Source organism: Acomys russatus, chromosome 12 (assembly GCF_903995435.1).
Source record: "Acomys russatus chromosome 12, mAcoRus1.1, whole genome shotgun sequence".
NCBI classification, from domain to species: domain Eukaryota; kingdom Metazoa; phylum Chordata; class Mammalia; order Rodentia; family Muridae; genus Acomys; species Acomys russatus.
The window spans coordinates 14526203-14545201 of record NC_067148.1 but is presented as its reverse complement, the minus strand read 5'-3'; the positions used below and the strand labels follow the sequence as shown (position 1 = coordinate 14545201).

The following is an 18999-nucleotide window of genomic DNA, read 5'->3' as shown; positions in this document are numbered from 1 at the left end:
AGTGCTGGCCACAGGAGGAAGGCTGCAGAGAACTCATCTCGGAACAAGTACTTGAAGATACGTATGTTAAGCAAACAGGAGTTGAGACAGACAATCATGCTTAAGAAACCACGTTAAGATAAAGGCTTAGAGGAGCAGAGCATGAGCAGAGTTCATAGGACCAGTATGTTTCCTCTACATAGCTAGTGGAAGATATGTTTAAAAATTACACGCCTTAAACCAGGCCTGGTGGTGCGCACCCTTTAATCTCAGCACTCTGGGAAACAGGTAGGCAGATCTCTATGAGTTCAAGGCCAGCCTGGTCTACAAAGCAAGTACAAGACAGCCAAGGCTACACAGAGAAACTTGTCTCAAAAAAACAAAACAAAAACAAAAACAAAAAATTAAACAGGGCATAGTTGAGCAGTGGTGGTACACACGTTTAATCCCTGCTCAAGAGACAGAGGTAAGCAGATCTGAGTTTGAGGCCAGCCGCAAACTGTAACTCCACTTCCATGAATCCAAAGACCCCTCTGATCGCCACAGGACCCGGCATGCATGTGGTACACATATAGTCATACAGGTAAAATACTCAGACATAAAATAAAGACAAAATGTCTAATGAAAGTCATAGAAAGGTGAGTGTGTGGACATGAAAAAGAAAGGGATGTACGCGAGGTCAGCATAAAGAAACGGACTGAGGTCACTCAGCTTCCAGTTCTTGATGTCACATTTTCTGTGTTTAGATGCAGTGACAACTATAGCCTTTGGATCTGATGAATAAATATGATATGGAAAACAGACAACACAACCCTATGTCACATGGTGGTTGCAAGGAGTTTTCTTCAAAAGCTTAACCAAGACCTGGCATACAGTAAATCAAGTCAGATTCTAGGGGAAAAAAAAAAAAAACCTTAGTAACAGTGTGATGAGTAAACCAGTACTGATAACTAATGATTTACCAAGCACACAGGACAGCAAAAGGGCAAAGAAATTCATTCACAGATTTTGAGCCTGCACGACTAAAGGTGAAGAAGCTATTAGCTCATCAACTTTGGTAGCTTAGTACTGGAAAAACAAGATGGTGAAGAAATAATATAATAAATGGGGCACGTGAGGATAACAAGCATAAAAGTGAGAGCCAGGAGGAAAATATGGGTAAGAGATATTACAAACCAAGAAGTATAACGCCAGCAGCTCTCAGGAGAGTGGTAACGGCTGATGGTGTGCAGACACGCAAGAACAAGCACATGAATGGAGAAAAGCTAAGCACATCACTCTGAAGAGTATCTACATGTAGGGAAAACCAGCAACCCTCAGAAATTGGTTACTTTCTTCAAATGATAACTTTAGTTAGGTTCATCCCTAAAATCAGACTTCTTGGCAGTAAATCCCTGTCTCAGAAGATTGGAGCCGTTGCTGATACATCTGCAACACAGGCAGCTAGGAGACCAGTGAGCAGTGCAGCCGCGAGATAGCAACTGCCGCTGAGAAACAGGAGCCCAGGGCACAGGGCCTCAGCAAAGAAGGCCACTGCGGGTGCACACAGAGCCTGTGAGAACCTCTTTTGGTAACAGACGCATCAAACTTCCTTCCTTCCTCTCAAACAGAAAAATAGGAAATCTCATCCTTTGGGTACTGTTTATCCACCAAATAAATCAATAACTTTTGTACTTGGGCAAAAAAAAGTACATGTCTAATGTTTATAAGTCTTTTTATGGGCAAAATGAGTTTATTAATTTGGGGGTGGGGTGTGTTCAAGACAAGGCTTCTCTGTGTAGGCCTGGCTGTCCTGGACTCACTCTGTGGACCAGGCTGGCCTTGAACTCAAGAGATCCGCCTGCCTCTGCCTCCTGAGTACTAGGCTTAGAGGCCTGCACCACCAGGGCCTGGCTGAGCTTCATAATGGTTTTAAAGATGAATATACTTCTTTTCTACATGCGAGAGCACATGCTTTCAAGACGGTCACAAGGGAAGCCATGGAAAAGCCCATCTCAGACCTTCCTCACACAGAATTACTCTCAAACAGTTGTTTTTCTAAGCTACTCTTAGAAAAATTTCAAAAATTCACCTAACCAGAATTCAGTTCTATCTGGTTCTGTGCATTCCTGTGAACAGAAGAGACCAGGAAGTGGAAGCTGGGTACAGCTCAATAGCAGAACATGTGCCTCATATGCCAACGCCTTTACACTCCATCCTCAGGATAGCAGCAGCACAGGTGTGAAGCAACTTTACCCTGGCATGTTCCCATTATTTATCCAAGATGGCTCCTTATAAGACCTTAGAACAACTAAAGGTCTCTGAAGTTAGAATGAGTTGCATTATTTTTATTAAAATACAATGGTGATGGGCTAGAGAGATGATTCAGTGCTTAAGAGCACTTGCTTCAGAGGACCCAGGTCGGACTCCCAGCACCCACATGGCAGCTCAGGAGATCCAGTGCCTTTTCTGCCACCTGTACTCATGCAGTAAGTGAACTGACAAGCATGCAAGCAAAACACCCATACACATAAAATAAAATGGAAAAAAAAGACACTGGTTAGTTAGAAAAGAGACTTAACCAGGGGATGATATTCCAGAGAGATCTTAAACCGAGCAACAACAAGAAGTACAGCTGTGTACAGAACAACACAGACACTAAAGTAAAAGGCTTTCCCAACAAAGACTCCACGGGTGAGTGACTGGTCAAACAGTCAGACTTTACAAGCCTAAGTTCCCTGCTGACTTATAAAGTCTTGTGAAGCATCTTCAAAGGCTGATATTTCAAGCATCCAATTCAAAACAGTTTTAAAGCAATAATGTTAGGCTTCTACATCTTACTTTATAAGCTTTATAAGTATTCTTTTTATTTATTTAGTATTATGTATAGTGTTCTGCCTGTATGCACATCTGCAGGCCAGAAGAAGGCATCAGATCTCATTCTAGATGGTTGTGAGCCACTATGTGGGTACTGGGAGTTGAACTCAGGACTTCTGGAAGAGCAATCAGTGCCCTTAACCTCTGAGCTATCTCTCTCCAGCCCTATAAATATTGTTTTAGATAAAATAAGCATAATAAAATTTGCTTCTGAAACCAATGAAGAACATTACCTCTGGTTATTACATACAAATTTTAGTTGGGAGTGTTTTATATTCCAGGGAGAAAATAATTTATGCCATTTCTTTTATAATATATTTCCTTAAAATAAATATCAATCTAGAGCAAGGGAGATTTAAAAGATAATTCAAATAACCAGTAAGAGGAGACTGTTTAATGATACAACTGGGGTTACCAAAGAACTGTTAGCCTTGTAGTCTCAGAACATTAAAAAAGAAAAAAGGTCATTTTGATGCTCTTCTTCAAATACAATGCCACCAAAAGCTGTGATGCCAAGAAAAATGAGCTGATTGTGACTTATAATTTAAAAATAATTTGTGTTTAATAGTCAGTACTAAGGTCTATTTGGTTTAGTTGGTCAACTGAGAATGCACGTAGACTTTTAGCTGCTGATTTTTTGGTTTGGTTTTGTCCTCCCCTAAGAACTGTCTAAAATAAAACGACCTGCTGCTGCTGCTCCTTCCTTGCCAGGCCATGCCTATCTCTCGCCTCTGCAGATCTGTGGTGGAGAAGAGCCTCATTGCCTTCAGAGAGCAGGGGGCAGCGTCAGCCACGCCAACAGTGGTTTTCACTGTTTCTTTGTATATCCCTGGAAGGGAAATTATGTAAACACTTTAAGATCATAAAGCCTCTTCTTAAGAAACACTGATTCGTGGAAGTTAATTGCTACAAAAAGCAACTATTCATGCTTCATGTTCTGCTAAACTAGGTTTATTATACGTGTATAGATGTTTATGCACATGCATAGATAAACATGCACTCTTTCAAGATGTTTTATCCTTTTGTTTGTTTGTTTTGTTTTTGGTTGGTTGGCTTTTGGTTTTTGTTTTGTTTTGTTTTGTTTTTTGAGATAGGGTTTCTCCATGTAACAGAGCCTTGGATGTCCTAGACTCGATTCATAGACCAGGCTGGCCTCGAACTCAGAGACCTACCTGCCTCTGCCTCCCCGAGTGCTTGGATTACAGATGTGCCCACCATTGCTGGCTTGCTTTATAACTTAAAGAAGACTTAACTAGTATATGTCTGTGTTTCTGTAACTCTCCTCACTGTTGGTAAATAAATTTAAAAATCAATTAGACTTTGGTTTTGTTTTTAAAGAGAATCAAAAGCTTATCAGTTGTGTTCTAACTAAAGCATCACTAACTTGCTCCTGAAATGATCTCATTAGAACATACTGCTGCCTTCCTGATACTGTCCTGGCACTACCCTTTCCTATGGCAAACCCTCCTAGACTGCCCTTTATCAGACTCAAAACAAACTGTGTATCAGTGGGAATGCTGCTAGCTTTACAAGCCAGAGAACCCCACTGCCTTGTCTAACTTTATTCTTCAGAACCACGCATCCATGGCAAAGCTCTAACTGCAAAATGCAGGCTCATACAGGCATCGCTTTGTTCACAAAACTGCTCGCTAAGCATCAAGTCTCACAAACGAGCTGTCAAAGGCAAAATCATATTAGAGGTTAAAGTTAAAGAAAATAATAGGACACTTGATTAGCATGCTTAAGTGTCATGGTTCAAGAGCCAGAGGCTTCTCCAGGAGAAGAAGATGACACAGTTTAGTGGTTGGGGTTTTGGTTGGTTTAATTTGGGTTTGTTTGGGGATGGGGAGGAGTATTAGTTTGATTGATTGACTGACTGATGGATGGAGATAGGGTTCCTCTGTGTAGTCCTGGTACTCACTCTGTAGACCAGGCTGGCCTCTGCCTCCTAAGTGCTGAGATTAAAGAAGTGCACCATCACAACACAGCTTTGTTTGGATTTTTTAAATCAGATTTTAAAAAGCACTCTGATACAGAGTTGTAATTGTCTTCTCTTTTTTTGTTTGTTTATTTGTTGTTGTTGTTGTTGTTGTTGTTTGAGACAGGGTCTCTCTGTGTAGCCTTGGCTGTCCTGGACTCACTTTGTAGACCAGGCTGGCCTCGAACTCACAGTGATTCACCTGCCTCTGCCTCCCGAGTATTTGGTAACTTTAAAGAAGACAATTATAGTCTATTTCTTTAAAGTTACCAAATTCCAGGCTGGAGACATGGCTCAGAGGTTAAGAGCACTGCCTGCTCTTCCAAATGTCATCAGTTCAGTTCCCAGCACCCACATGGTGGCTCACAGCCATCTATAGTGAGATCCAGTGCCCTCTTCTGGTGTGCAGACATACATGCAAGCAAAACACTGTATACATAATACATAAATAAATCTTTTAAAAAAAAACATTGTTAAAAAGTTAACAAATTCCAAGAGAAGAAAGGCAGAATTTAGAATACAGAAGATACAAAGTCACAGCTGAGCTGCCTCTCACACATAGTTCAATTTCAATTCACCTCATTCTCTTGAATGTGTAAAACACTTAGATTAAAATCACTTCCTAATGATTTAATTCTACTTTAGAATACATTTGGCATATGTAAATCTGGTTTCTCAAGAAGGCATTATTGAAATATGAATCTTTAGCACATTAGAGATACAAGGCATTTGCCTTATACATACAAAGCCCTAGACTCAATTCTTTGTACTGAAAAAATTAAAGACATGAAACAGATGTTTAAAACAGCGGTCAACTTTTATCTACAGAGTCCTCATAGAACTGCTGAGTATGCACATGCAGCACCAATACTCCCACCATACTCTTACCATGTACCCTGTACAGCTGGTATCAAAGCAGCAACAGGGAACCTTTCCCAGCCTCATTATGGATCTAGGCCATTTTAGAGCACCATCGTTGTTTCGAACATTTAAATGAAGTGAGAAAGGGACTATAAGTAGTAATCTCAGATCCCCAAGAGAGCTGGCCCATCTTCCACAAACTATTAAGTAAGCTCTAGCTAACAAACTAAAATTTAAGGATAAAAAAAAAAAAATTCATGTAATATCCAGCCATGGGATGATATACCCACTCAGGTGGCTAAGGCACAAATTCAAAACTTGTATAAATGAGATACTATATTTTTTTTTAAAGTAGAGGAAGAGGATTGAGGAATAAAACACACTTGAAATGCAAATCTGGAAAACACAACTAGAATGTGACATATTCTGGCAAATTTTAATATGAAAATGAAATTTAAGAAAAAACACAGACTAAAACAGTAAGCATAAAAAGAGAAATGTATTTCAAGTAAGGCAGTTAGGTAGATTTACACTGCATTTTGAACTGGCTACACTACAAATACAGCATTCAGTTTAGGACAGCCCAGGACAGTGAAGATATTTCGATAAAGACACAAGGGCTTCACTTGCTATGCAATACACAGAGCAGCAGTGCAGGAAGGCGGCAAGGACTGCACCACCAGTGGAGCTTACACTGTGAAAGAGGCTTCCCTTCTGCCTTTTTCTCCTCTACAAAAACCAGAGAAGGGTTGATCGGTAGAGCAAAAAGAAAAAGATAAAACTTAATTTGAAGGTAGGTAAGACACAACTATAGAAAAAGCATGAAATACAGAATAAAAAAAAAAAATTAAGTTCACCAGGCTGTGGTAGCACATGCCTGTAATCCTAGCACTCGGGAGGCAGAGGCAGGCGGGTCTATGAGTTCAGACCAGCCTGCTCTACAGTGTGAGTTCCAGGACAGCCAAGGATGCACAGAGAAACTCTGTCTTGAAAAACAAACAAAACAAAGATCACCAATCTTAGGACCGGAGAGATTGCTCAGCAGCTAAGTCCACAACTGTTCTTCCTGAGGATCCAGAATCACTCAATGCCCAGCACCCACATGGCAGCTCACAATTATCTGTAGCTCCTGTTTCAGAGGATACGAGTCCCTTTTCTGCTTCTGTGAACATTAGGCACATACATGGTACACAAACATATATACTTGGAAGCAAAACACCTAGTACTCCCGAAATTTTTAAAATTAGAATCAGGCGTGGTGGTGCATGCCTTTAATTCCAGCACTGGAGAGGAAGAGGCAGGTGGATCTCTGTGAGTTCAAAGCCAGTCTGGTCTACAAAGAGAGTTCCAGGACAGCCAGGGCTATTAAACAGAGAAACCTTGTCTCGGGGGGGAAATTTTAGTTAAATAACTTTAAAATTATCACCAATCTTATTTCCTAAATGTAAATCAAATGAGATAATAAAAAAAAAAGAAAGTGGTGTGGCTTTTATTTTTTTATTTTTTGTAAGATTCTAAAGGGTCTAACTAAGGTTTTGTTATCAGATAGCAGCACAGTAGATAAACTTCCACTCCATAAATTCAAGGCTTATGAGAGATGGAGTGATTTGTCCCTTAAAATCGGAGGAATTCACACAGGCTTAATTACCACTTAGCAAAAATTTAAAAACAAAACAGTAAGTTGACACAACACACTCTCATGTAGTCAAGTCTAAAACTTCTTTTGCATTCTCTAGGAAATGAACAAAATATTGAGTATGTGTGATATTAACTGTGCACAGTCAGCTTTGCTGTGTATATGATTCCATTCTTTATTACAATTGTTATATTTACATCAATCTCTCCATGTCCCTCCTGCCCATCACAGTATTGATGTGATAACTGAGTTAAGACAGTTTGATCGCCTAATGCAAAACATCTTCAAGCACACTCAGCTTTTCTGTAACTCATACAGCAGTAATGTCTCATTAAATAAAAAGAAAACACTATTCTTATACACACTCCACTTGAGACCTCACCTTGCAGCCTAGGCTGCCCACTCCTCCTGCCTCTGGCCCATGAGTGCTGACACTACAAACAAGTACCTGTCTATCTAGCTCAATATTAGTTTTAAAAACAAATGACCGGACACGTTGAAAACTGTTCCATTCTGGGGTTGAGGGGATGACCTCTTTAGCTTTCCAGAGAAGTCATATTTTGACTTCTTAAAGTAAAAAACACAGTATTAGTAAAAACAATATTCTAACCCTAACCTACCTATTATATATGGGATAAACACCTATTATGTATGAGCTAACTATGCATAATAAAAGTGTTTTCTTAAGGTGCAATGCAAAAGAAATGAAAAGAAAGCGCTAAGAAAAATCTAACCTGGATTCTGGTTATAAAAAGGACCTCCATTCATCTGATTCTGAAGGCTTGCTTGTGACGTTATGGAAGGAGGGCGTCGATAGGGCAATGAGCCCCCGATTGTGGGTGGCGTATGGCGAGAGGCAGGCCTATTCATGCTGTAGAACTGAACAGGATGACCTGGAAAGGGGACAGAACACAGATGTATCATTAAAAGAAACTTAGATAATGAAGTACTTTATACACATTTACTCACTTTCTTTTTGTTGCTGTTGGTTGGTTGGTTGGGGTTTTTGTTTGTTTTGTTTTTTGAGACAGGGTTTCTCTGTGTAGCCTTGGCTGTCCTGGACACACTTTGTAGACCAGGCTGGCCTCGAACTTACAGAGATCTGCTGCCTCTGCCTCCCTGAGTGCTGGGATTACAGACGTGTGCCATCATGTGAACCCAGCCATTTACTCACTTTCTAATAAGATTATTAAAAATAGCAGTATTTGGCCACGTTAATGTAAAGTGGCAGCTGCTGCCTTGCTGAAACTGTCAAACCACAAAAGGAGCAAAGTCAGTCAAAATACTAAGTTTGGAAAAGTTACATCTAAATAAAAAACTAACATTTTGACTTTCTTAATCATTTGGCTATGTTTTAAAAGCACCACAATTAATTAAAAATGTACTCCTCTCCTATAGACTGACTGTGTCACCCAAAGCTAAGTCTCCAGTACAGCTGTTGTCAAGCCAGAGGCCATATATCAGATAGCTACATTACATTTCTTTCTTCCCCCCTGCCCCTCTTTTCTTTTTCGTTTGTGAAACAGTTTCTCTGTGTAGCCCTTGCTTTTCTGGAACTCACTCTGTAGACCAGGCTGATCTCAAATTCACAGAGATCCACCTGCCTCTGCCTCTCCTCCCTAGAGTGCTGGGATTAAAAACATGCACCACCACGACCTGACTACATTACAATTCATAACAGCTGTAAAATTAAAGATACGACATAGCAATGAAAATAATTTTATGGCTGGGGTCACTACAACGTGACTTGTCCTAAAGGGCTGTAGCATTAGGAAGGTTCTAGTGCACCCGTGTTGAGGGCAAGAGCTGGAAACGTGGAGGCCCTGCTCTCATAAATCAACAATGCCACTATGGAAAGAGCACATCTCCTCCTTTTCTCCGCTATGCACAGAGTCTCGCCCCGAGGAAGCACCCTGATGCTGGATACTCTGCCTCCAGAACCCTGAGCCAAACAGACTAGTAAACCATAAATAATAGAGTCTACAGTGTTGTTATAGGACACAAATGGATTAAGTTTCTCCCCCTCCTCTCCAAAAAAATTATTATTTAAAGCAGCCACTAAACAGTGGAAACCACATGAAGAATCATATTTTGGGAAAGAAAAATGTTTGACACAAAATAATGGTGGTGATAAGCAAAGAACTCGGTTTAAAAGGAAACAAAATATTTTAAGAAAACCCTCGATGCTGTAACTTCAAGTCAAAGCCGTCTTTATACAAAATACCCTCCTGAAGCTAGATTATGCATTAAAATTAGCTTATGAAATATAAGCAAACATTTTTATCATCACCCCAGAGACCTATGTTTATTTTTCTAAATATTTATTTATTTATACAGTGCTCTGCCTAAATATGTGCCTACACACCAGAAGAGGGCACTAGATCTCATTATAGATGGTTGTGAGCCACCATGTGGTTGCTGGGAATTGAACTCAGGACCTTTGAAAGAACTAACAGTGCTCTTAACCTCTGAGCCATCTCTCCAGGCCCCTATCTATGTTTATTATTCATTTCAACCTATTTCACCTCTTCAGAATCATTAACTGCTAACACCAACTGGAAACATTCTTTCCTAATATAACTAAGCCGCTAGTTTTACCTTGCCTTTACATTCTCTTGGTCCCCACTCAGCCAGGCCCTCTTGCAACAGAGCATCGGGACACCCATGAAAGAGCACTAGCGGGCAACAAGGCATGGAAGGGAAAGAGACTCACAGGAAAACAGGGAAAGAGAAGAGATATGGGGAAAGACAGAAAAGGCAGAAGAATAGGAAATAAAAACAGAAGAGAAAGAGAGTAAGAGAGAAGAACATTGCATAGGATCTTTTTATTTTTTTGGAGACAAGGCTTCTCTGTGTAGCCTTGGTTATCCTGGGCTCACTCTCTCATTCTGTTGTAGACCAGGCTGGCCTTGAACTCATATCGATCCACCTATCTCTGCCTCCTGACTGCTGGGATTAGAGGTGTGCACAATCCCAGCACTTGGGGAGGCAGAAGCAGATGGATCATTGTGAGTTCAAGGACAGCCTGGTCTACAAAGTGAGTCCAGGACAGCCAGGGCTACACAGAGAAGCCCTGTCTCAAAAACCAAAAAAATACAAATAAATAAATAAAATAAAGGCGTGCACCACCACGCCCAGCTATTGCCTAGGGTCTTAAAAAAAAAAAATCAGACAATTAACACTATTATGAATTTTATAAAGTTGGATCCACTCTAAACTATCATCTATCTTAAGTCTACCACGCTCAGCCAAGTACCTATTATCATATTATCACTTAATTACTAAATTCTAACTTTTAGTTAAGGTCATTTCTTATTTTGCGGTCTATATTAAATATAGAAATAGCAAGATTTCAATATACTAGCTGGAGTAGTGTAACAGAGTGTGTATCTCAATCAAATGACTGCCCATATTCTCACTTACTCATTACAGAAATGTCTTCAAAAGGACTTTATTAGAGGCTATCTCAAAAGAACACCATCTGAATCCGATTTGGATAAAAATGTTTTTTAAAACATGTTTTATTAGTAGCCAGGTCGTGGTGGCACACATTTTTAACCCCACTAATTGGGAGGCAGAGGCAGGCAGATATCTGTGAGTTCGAGGCCAGCCTGGTCTACAAAGTGAGTTCCAGGCCAGCCAAGGCTACACAGAGAAACTCTGTCTTGAAAAAAGGACCCATTTATTAATGAACATCATATTAACTGTAAAATGTATTCTCCTACCCCAGCAAAATGTATGAGGTTGAAATCTTTTTTAAAAGAATGATTACATTCATTTACAAGGAGGGTGCATTTATACCACGGGGGGGCGGGGGTTAGAGGACAACTTATAGGAGCTGGTTATCTCTTTTCACCATATGGGTCCCATGAATCCAAACTCTGGTTGTTTGGCTGGGCAGGACTTATTAAAAGTGTATTTTTCAATTGTTTTAGGCTTGTTTTTATTAATTGCTTAACCTGTAATAGTACAGGTGTGTGCGCCACATAGGCATTATACACAAGTACATGTGCATGTGAATAGTTGAGTATGCAGAGGTCAAAGGTCAACCTTTGGTATTGTTCCTCAGGAGCCATCAACCTGATACTTTCACACAATGTTTTGACTTAGACCTGGCACTCATCCATTAGGCTAGACTGACTAGTCAGCAAGCCCAGGGACTCACCTGCCTTGAGCTCCCCAGCCCTGGGATTACAAATGCACACCACCAGGCCTAGCTTCTGATGTGGGTGCTGGGGGCGGCACTCAAGTTCCCATGCTTGCATAGAAAGCACTTTACCAACTACGCTATCCCCCTTCCCTATAATACTTCTAATGGCAGGGTTTCAGAACTACACAAGTTGACTCTACACTAAGTCCACAAATCTTTAACAGAATAAATTAAAGAAATATTTATGTTTGTGCTACTTTACTGGACAAATGTATCATAGACTTTATCCCAATTTTCTCAGTAAATTCTTTGTTCACATGTCACTTTCTGATTAAACATTAATCACTACTTAAAATAAAATACAAAGTAAAAACCAAACCAACAAACATCATGAAGCTGGAGGTTCAGCAAAGAACGGCCAGCGACTGGGTCTGGCTGCCATGCCAGTACTCACCTGTGGGGGGATTGGAAGAAATAACAGGGGGAGGTGGAGAAGTGAAGCCATCAGCAAGGGTCTGTGCACCCCCAGCAGCAGCGTCTGGGGCAGTGGAGGAGGGGACAGTAGCAGGAACAAGAGGGGTGGGGACAGAGGCAGAAGTAGCAGGAAGGGGAGGAGTGCTGGCAGAGCCAGCAGGGGCTGATGGGAAAGAGGAGTAAGAGGCAGCATTAATAAAGCAGTCACATCAGCGTTAGAAGAGGCATTGGAACATTACGCACTTAACACTAGCCCAGAAACGGGAGCACTGAAAAGAGGGCAGCTGAGGTTATTAGGTGAGCAACCAATAACTTAAAATGCTCAGGCTAGTATTGAAATATGTTAGTTAAAAACAAACCTTCCTGTTTACCTGAAAGTCCTCCTACCCTAGGAGAAAACTGTTCCCTGTATATTGTTATTTTTATAATGAAATGTTCTAAGTATATAAAACTATAGTATCTTTAAAAAACAACATAATCTATTAGAATTACAACGTGAATCAGAAAACAGGCACATTATCCCAGTTAAAAAAACAGAACAAATATGCACAAAATTTTTCATGCTTTTTGTAAAGATATTACTTAATTGTATTATTATAATTAAGTATGTTCTTTTGGTTTTGGAAACAGAAGTCTCACTACATAGCCCACTGGCTCCTAGATCAGTCTTCTCCTGCCGCAGCCTATTTATGCAGGGATTTCAGACATACGCTACAACCTACTTTGTAAGTCTATCTTGCTGCGTTTGTTTTATTTTGGTTTGGTTTGGTTTTTGGAGACAGGGTTACTCTGTGGAGCCTGACTGCCTTGGAACTTACTCTGTAGCCCAGGATGGCCTCAAACTCAGATATCTATCTGCCTTTGCCTCCTGCGTGTTGGATTAAAATAGTGCACCAACACCAGCTTATCTTGACTTTTTAAATTAAGATATTTATTTACACATGTGTAAGACTGAAAGAGCTTGTCTGCATGCAGTGTGCCTGTGCACATGCAGATGTCCAGAGGCCAGAAGAGGATGCTGGACCATCTGGAGCTGGAGTTACAGGCAGTTAGCTGTGAGCCACCCAGCCAGAACCAACCCCGAGTCTTCTACGAGAGCAGTAAGAGCTTCCCTCCATGGGCCGTCTGTCTTTCCCTCCATGGGCCGTCTGTCTTTCCCTCCATGGGCCGTCTGTCTTTCCCTCCATGGGCCGTCTGTCTTTCCCTCCATGGGCCGTCTGTCTTTCCCTCCATGGGCCGTCTGTCTTTCCCTCCATGGGCCGTCTGTCTTTCCCTCCATGGGCCGTCTGTCTTTCCCTCCATGGGCTGTCTTTCCAGCCACTACTTTGATGTCTGTCTTTCCCGCCACTGTCGTGATGTATGTTCATGCTCTTAAAACTAAATTCAAACTCTGCGTCTTCAAATCAAACAACTGTGTTTCTGTTTCAGGGATGGGGAAGGTTTTTTTTTCAGAAACTACTGATTATGATGCTCCTCTGAGTCTACATTTCCACCCTTGGTTACCAACATGATTCTCAAAGCATGTTTTCACCATTCCCAAGAAAATGCAGTTATAACACTACCTGAAACTAAAGAAGTAACTCATACAGTAATGAATATGAAACCTCAAAGCACCAACTGAACTAGCACCAAAGACATAAAACAAAGTAACAGACAAGGAGACAGACAGCAAGACCATTAGGATTAGCTGGGTATGTCCAGACATCCCAATACGTACGGAGCGCTAAGGAAGTCTTCTTTAAAATCTTTAGTAGGAAGAAAACCAACCTACAGGAGACTCAGGGTTCAGCAGCCAGCAACAGACAGACAGATACAGACACAGACACACGCAAGCGTACGCGCAAAAACCCACTATATGTCAGTAACAAATTGAATTCAAATTAATAAAATAAGACCAAACAATTGAGCAGGAGTGCTGTACCTGGGAAGACGCTGGGCGGCGATGGCGTGGGAACAGCAATAGGAACCCCCACACTCCCGCTGCCGCTGTTCTCCCGGCTGCTGCTCCGACTGCTTGGGTGGCTCCCTCCACTACTCCCGCTGCTGCTGAAGAAGGAAGAGCCAGCACAGCGTGAGCGTGGAAAGCAGACCACCAGGGCTCCCAAGCAGTTCTGGAATGGACAAAGCTACAGGAAATGCAACTCAAAAGGCTTCCATTTCAAATATGAATTTAATAAATGAAGAGAAACTCTGAGTTCAGTAAGCTTGTTTTGATACCTATTTATAAGGTCTAGCTTATAAAAATGTTTAAGGAAAGTCTATGAATGTTAAGGGCAAATTGCTGGTGCTTAATACAACAAAATGAGAAATATTACCTTTTATATCCTAGTTTAATACCTATCTAAAGAAGCTTATAGTAAATTTTACTGAATTATTTTATTTCAGTTTGTAATGGCATGGTGATATACTAACATTTTATTATGAGTCTTTTTTCATCTGTAAATTTTCATCAAAAAATAACTTGCAATCTCCATTCCTGGTTAAAAATGTGTTTTAGATTACTGTAAGTTTTATCGTTGTTGAAAAGTTTATATATACTCTGAGATGTCCTTTTCGCCTTCCTGCCTGCTCGAAGTTGCATCAGAACATGAGAGAGAGGGAGAATCAGATGAGGTTTGGGAGAGCAGAGTGAGAAAAAGAACTTAGTGTTGGGAAAATGAGAGAGATTCAGCTGGAGCTATCTGACAGACTGCGGTGCTGCGACCGCCGCTGTGCGCTGAGGTAGAGAGAGTACCTGTAGGTTCGATTTCTTTGACTCACAGAAGCCGTCCTCACAGGGCCCTGCTGCGAGGGAGCCATGTTACGGGTTGGGCTAGGTACGTAATCATTTGGTACCACTGGAGGGCGCACTGGCTCCAGTGTGCGGTAGGGGGAATGCCGCCTACAAAAAGAAGAGCGTATGTATTGTGTGATTAACGTTTCGGCACGATGAAGTCAGAGTTGCCAGTGAAATACAATTTGTAAGCAGATATTGGTTTAACCCGCTATCAATTTGTCTTTCCTTAAGTACAACTCTTCTACCATTGGAGAGAGTTCTGGTGAATATGTAGTGTAAGTTTTCAGTCTCCAACCTCAAGTCCCTATGCTAATGTAAGTTTGTTCATTTATTTGCAGAAAACACAAAGGTTTTCCACTGTTTAAGCCAGTGTTTTCCTAGACTCTACTCTTTTCTTAGAAAATTTTGAATTATTTTAAGATCATGTCAAAATCTCCCAAATGCACTGAATGAATGCCTAATTATCTTCTTCTCCTCTCTCTCCCTAACCAAAGATATTTAAAGATACAGATGACAAATCTAGATTTTTGGAGTCACAAACTCCACGTGATGATCATTACCAGTCATAACTCATTCCCCTTTTAACACTAAACACATAGAAATTAAGGATATATTGGCACTTTAAAATGCACTGTTTAATTTCGTTTTTCATTTTTCCAACCTTTCTCCTTCAACGTCACCTCAGTCTCTTTCCTGTTCCCGCCTCAGAGTTCAACACTGATAAAACATTTTGAAAGACTATCCAAGTCTTCCTATCTTAGTTACTTTCAAGTATAAAACCCAAACCAGGCAACGTTATAAACAAATCATTTCCCTTTTCCCAAATTTTCCTTTCAAAGAAGAAAACAGGGGAAAAAAATCAGAAAGGAAAAATAACAAGATATGAGCTGCTTCCTGGAGTGCTGGTTGACGATCATTCAGTTCTCATTTTGAAGTGACTAAACCCCTCAAGACTAACGACATCTTGCAGAGGAGGCTAGGTCTTTAAAGAATCTGGCAGGCCAAGGCACGGAAGTTAAAACGCCTTCTCTCTTCTAAGAGGACACCTCTCAACCAGCTCCTGCATTGCTCAGTGACTCACTCCCACAGGTTCCCAGAGTGGCTTTAAGCACTGCTTTCCTGGCCACTCAAGTTATAGCTCACTGACTTTGAATGAGATTACTCTTCTTTTCTTTTCTTTCTCCCCTCCCCCCTTTCTTTTTGTTTTTTCCCAAGACAGGGTCTCTCTGTGTAGCCCTGGCTGTCCTGGAACTCACTCTATAGACCAGGCTGGCCTCGAACTCAAGAGATCTATCTGCCTCTACCTCGCAAATGCTGGGACTAAAAGCGTGCACCACCACGCCCCCAGCAAATAAGATTATTCAAAGGCACCACTGATCCTACTTCCTTCAAGTATTGTTCAATAAACAAGATAATTAACAACTCAAAATAAATCAAGGCCACTATATGTGCTACTGTCTCAAAAGGAAAGGGAGAAATGGCAGGGCTTTGAATTGAAAATATTTTTTAAGAATCCAAACATCTCTTAAATAGAATGCATATATATGTGCATGTTACAAATAAGTTAAATTATTTTAGTTTAATTAATTTAAATTAAATATGAATTATGTATATCATATGTATGATATATATCAGGAAATTAATTTCTAAACTCTACTTTTTGACAATGCTTTCTGCACACAGAATGTTCCATTCAAACTTCACTGAGAGCTATCCAGAAAAACAATGATATAAACAAAGTTTAAAAAGTAAAATAAGGGCCAGGCATGGTGGCGCATGCCTTTAATCCCAGCACTCGGAAGGCAGAGGTAGGCAGATTGCTGTGTGTTCGGGGCCAGCCTGGTCTACAAAGCGAGCCTAGGACTGTCAAGGCTACACAGAGAAACCCTGTCTCAAAAAAACAACAACAACAAAAAGTAAAGTAAGGGGCTGGAGAGATAGCTCAGTGGTTAAGAGCACTATCTGCTCTTCCAAAGGACCCAGGTTCAATTCCCAGCACCCACATGGCAGCTCACAACTGTCTGTAATTCCAGTTTCAAGGGATCTAACACCCCACACCAATGCACATAAAGTTAATTTTTTTAAAAAAGTAAAATAAAGTGAACAAGAGGAAGAGGAGTAATTGGTAACTAGACAAAGACTAAAGAAAACAGCCCATGACATCAAATGGACAAAGGAAGCTTAGCTAGCCACCCGGTCTCCAAGGAGCAGCTACACTCTCCTGCTGGCACCCAAGAAAATGCATCACTGGTGTGTAAGTTCAAAATATGAGTGCATTAGAAATTCTTATTTCACCAGAGACTTAACAACAGTCTTACTCAAACCTTAACAAATTCCATTAAGTAGTACACATGAGGGAAATGTAAATATTCTACAGAGGAAAGAAAAAGCAAACGCTCTCTCTGCTGCGTCACACTCTACGGTCATTTGCACACTACCTTGAAGTTTAACTCTTATTGACACATGAGATTCTTTCTTCTCTATTCTAAGAACAAAAAGATCATTTCAGATAAATCCTAAACTGAATTACAGGCATAAATTTGTAATCTCAGCATTCCAATATATGAGGAAGGAGGATCAAAAGCTCAAGGCCAATATGAACTACATTCTACATGCCACCTTAGCATAAAAAACAAATAAACTCATTAAAATTAAAACCATCCTATTCCTGGTTACATTTTTACGTTTTGTTTTCCACTGACTAAACTTTTAATTCCTTTCCAATATTATCCTTCTTTATATTTCAGATCAACTTTGTCCCATACAAATCCAAATTGCTTAACAGAGTTTTGATGGGGGAGGGAGTATTTTTGTTTGGGTTTTCTTGTTTCTTTTTCTTTTCTTTTCTTTTTTTTTTAAAGAAAATATCACAGACAATGAATGTGAAACCATCTTCTCTTATACATTTCTAAAATTCCAATTTGTAGTAAAGTGACCCTCGAAAGTTGAGAGAGACAAATACAACTCCCTTTACAGATGAAAAAACTAAATCGTTGACGAACTGACTACAGGACCACAGAACACACAGTACATCTACCAGAATTTCAGCCAACTGGCTTCTGGACGCTGGATTACAGCACCTGATCACAAACCTCAATAATGAAAATGCTAGGGTACTATACAAAAAAAAAAAAAAAAAAAAAAGGTCACATGCTGGGAGCCATGGCGCACACCTGTAATCCCAGCACTCAGGGTGGCAGAGGCAGTTGGATCTCTGTGAATTCAAGGCCAACCTGGTCTACAGAGTGAGTCCAGGACAGCCAAGGCTACACAGTCACCCTGTCTCAAAAAACAAAAAACAAACAAAAATGAGAGAGACACAGAGAGAGAAAAGAAAAGATCACATTCTCTTTGGCCCAAATCAAAACTCAAAAATATAGCAAGTTACACAGAATGTTATAGTCCACACAGCCTCTTGACAAAAAAAAAAAAAAATCCTAATAAATTCAACTGTAATATAAAAGATCATTAAAATTTTCTAAGAAAAAGTTAGGCTTCACTTTATAATTAACCATGAATTTAGGCTAGGATTTTATCTCAATTAAAAATTCACTACAAAATTAATTTCTAAACAACCATTTCTAAAGTACAAAGATAAACTTACCAGAAAAAAAGTTACACATACAAAAAGATAACATTACGAAGAAAATATTCTCTTTACTCATTTACATAGAGGTGGTGGAGTTTTTTGGGTTTTTTTAAACACACATGTTTTTCTATTACAATATACTCACCCCAGTGTCCCCTTCCCTGACACAGGAGGACTTGGGGGCTTCTGAGTTGGGGGTGTGGTACGTGGCAGCCCGCCCAGCTTCATGTTCTGGGTGCTCACCTAAACAACATTGAGAAGAAATAACTTAATTTCTACGCAGCTAACTTTAGTGGCATTTGGAAAATAAGCAGGGGAAGGTTTAAATAAGAAAAAATTAGAGGCCATGCAATTTGTATGCAATTCCTACTCTACTTTTCTGTAGTTGTACTCAAAGGACTCTTCCTAACAGTATTTTTCAAATTATTTTAAACTTGTATGCGAAGAATTTATTTGCCATTAGGCCATCACACCAACAGATCACTGGTTAGACTATTTGATATTACATTCAGCTAAAATCAAATAGTATAATTATAAAAACTTTAGTTGATAACAAAAATTAACTCAGTTAGAAACAATAAGTTCTTTAATGAATTATTTGTTTGGGGGATTGTTTTCTTTAGATAACAAATATATCATAAACAAAATACATTTCCCAACTAAAGATATGCAACTATGCATATGCTCAGTTATAACTGGA

At 40.1% G+C, this 18999-nt stretch overlaps 1 protein-coding gene across 36 annotated transcripts in view; it reads right to left on the bottom strand.

Moving 5' to 3' along the window:
* Abi2 (abl interactor 2) overlaps nucleotides 1-18999 on the bottom strand; it is a 70055-nt gene that overhangs the window by 15201 nt on the left and 35855 nt on the right. For 7 of the 36 annotated variants that reach the window (XM_051153902.1, XM_051153893.1, XM_051153899.1 and 4 more), the window contains 5 exons: nucleotides 18445-18542; nucleotides 14669-14815; nucleotides 13856-13980; nucleotides 11915-12097; nucleotides 8045-8203 (listed from right to left, as the gene is read on the bottom strand). In XM_051153902.1, the coding sequence (XP_051009859.1) occupies nucleotides 8045-8203; nucleotides 11915-12097; nucleotides 13856-13980; nucleotides 14669-14815; nucleotides 18445-18542 (712 nt within the window). The remainder of the gene's footprint in view (nucleotides 1-8044; nucleotides 8204-11914; nucleotides 12098-13855; nucleotides 13981-14668; nucleotides 14816-18444; nucleotides 18543-18999) is intronic. The other 29 variants (XM_051153911.1, XM_051153913.1, XM_051153909.1 and 26 more) reach the window with 7 other exon arrangements.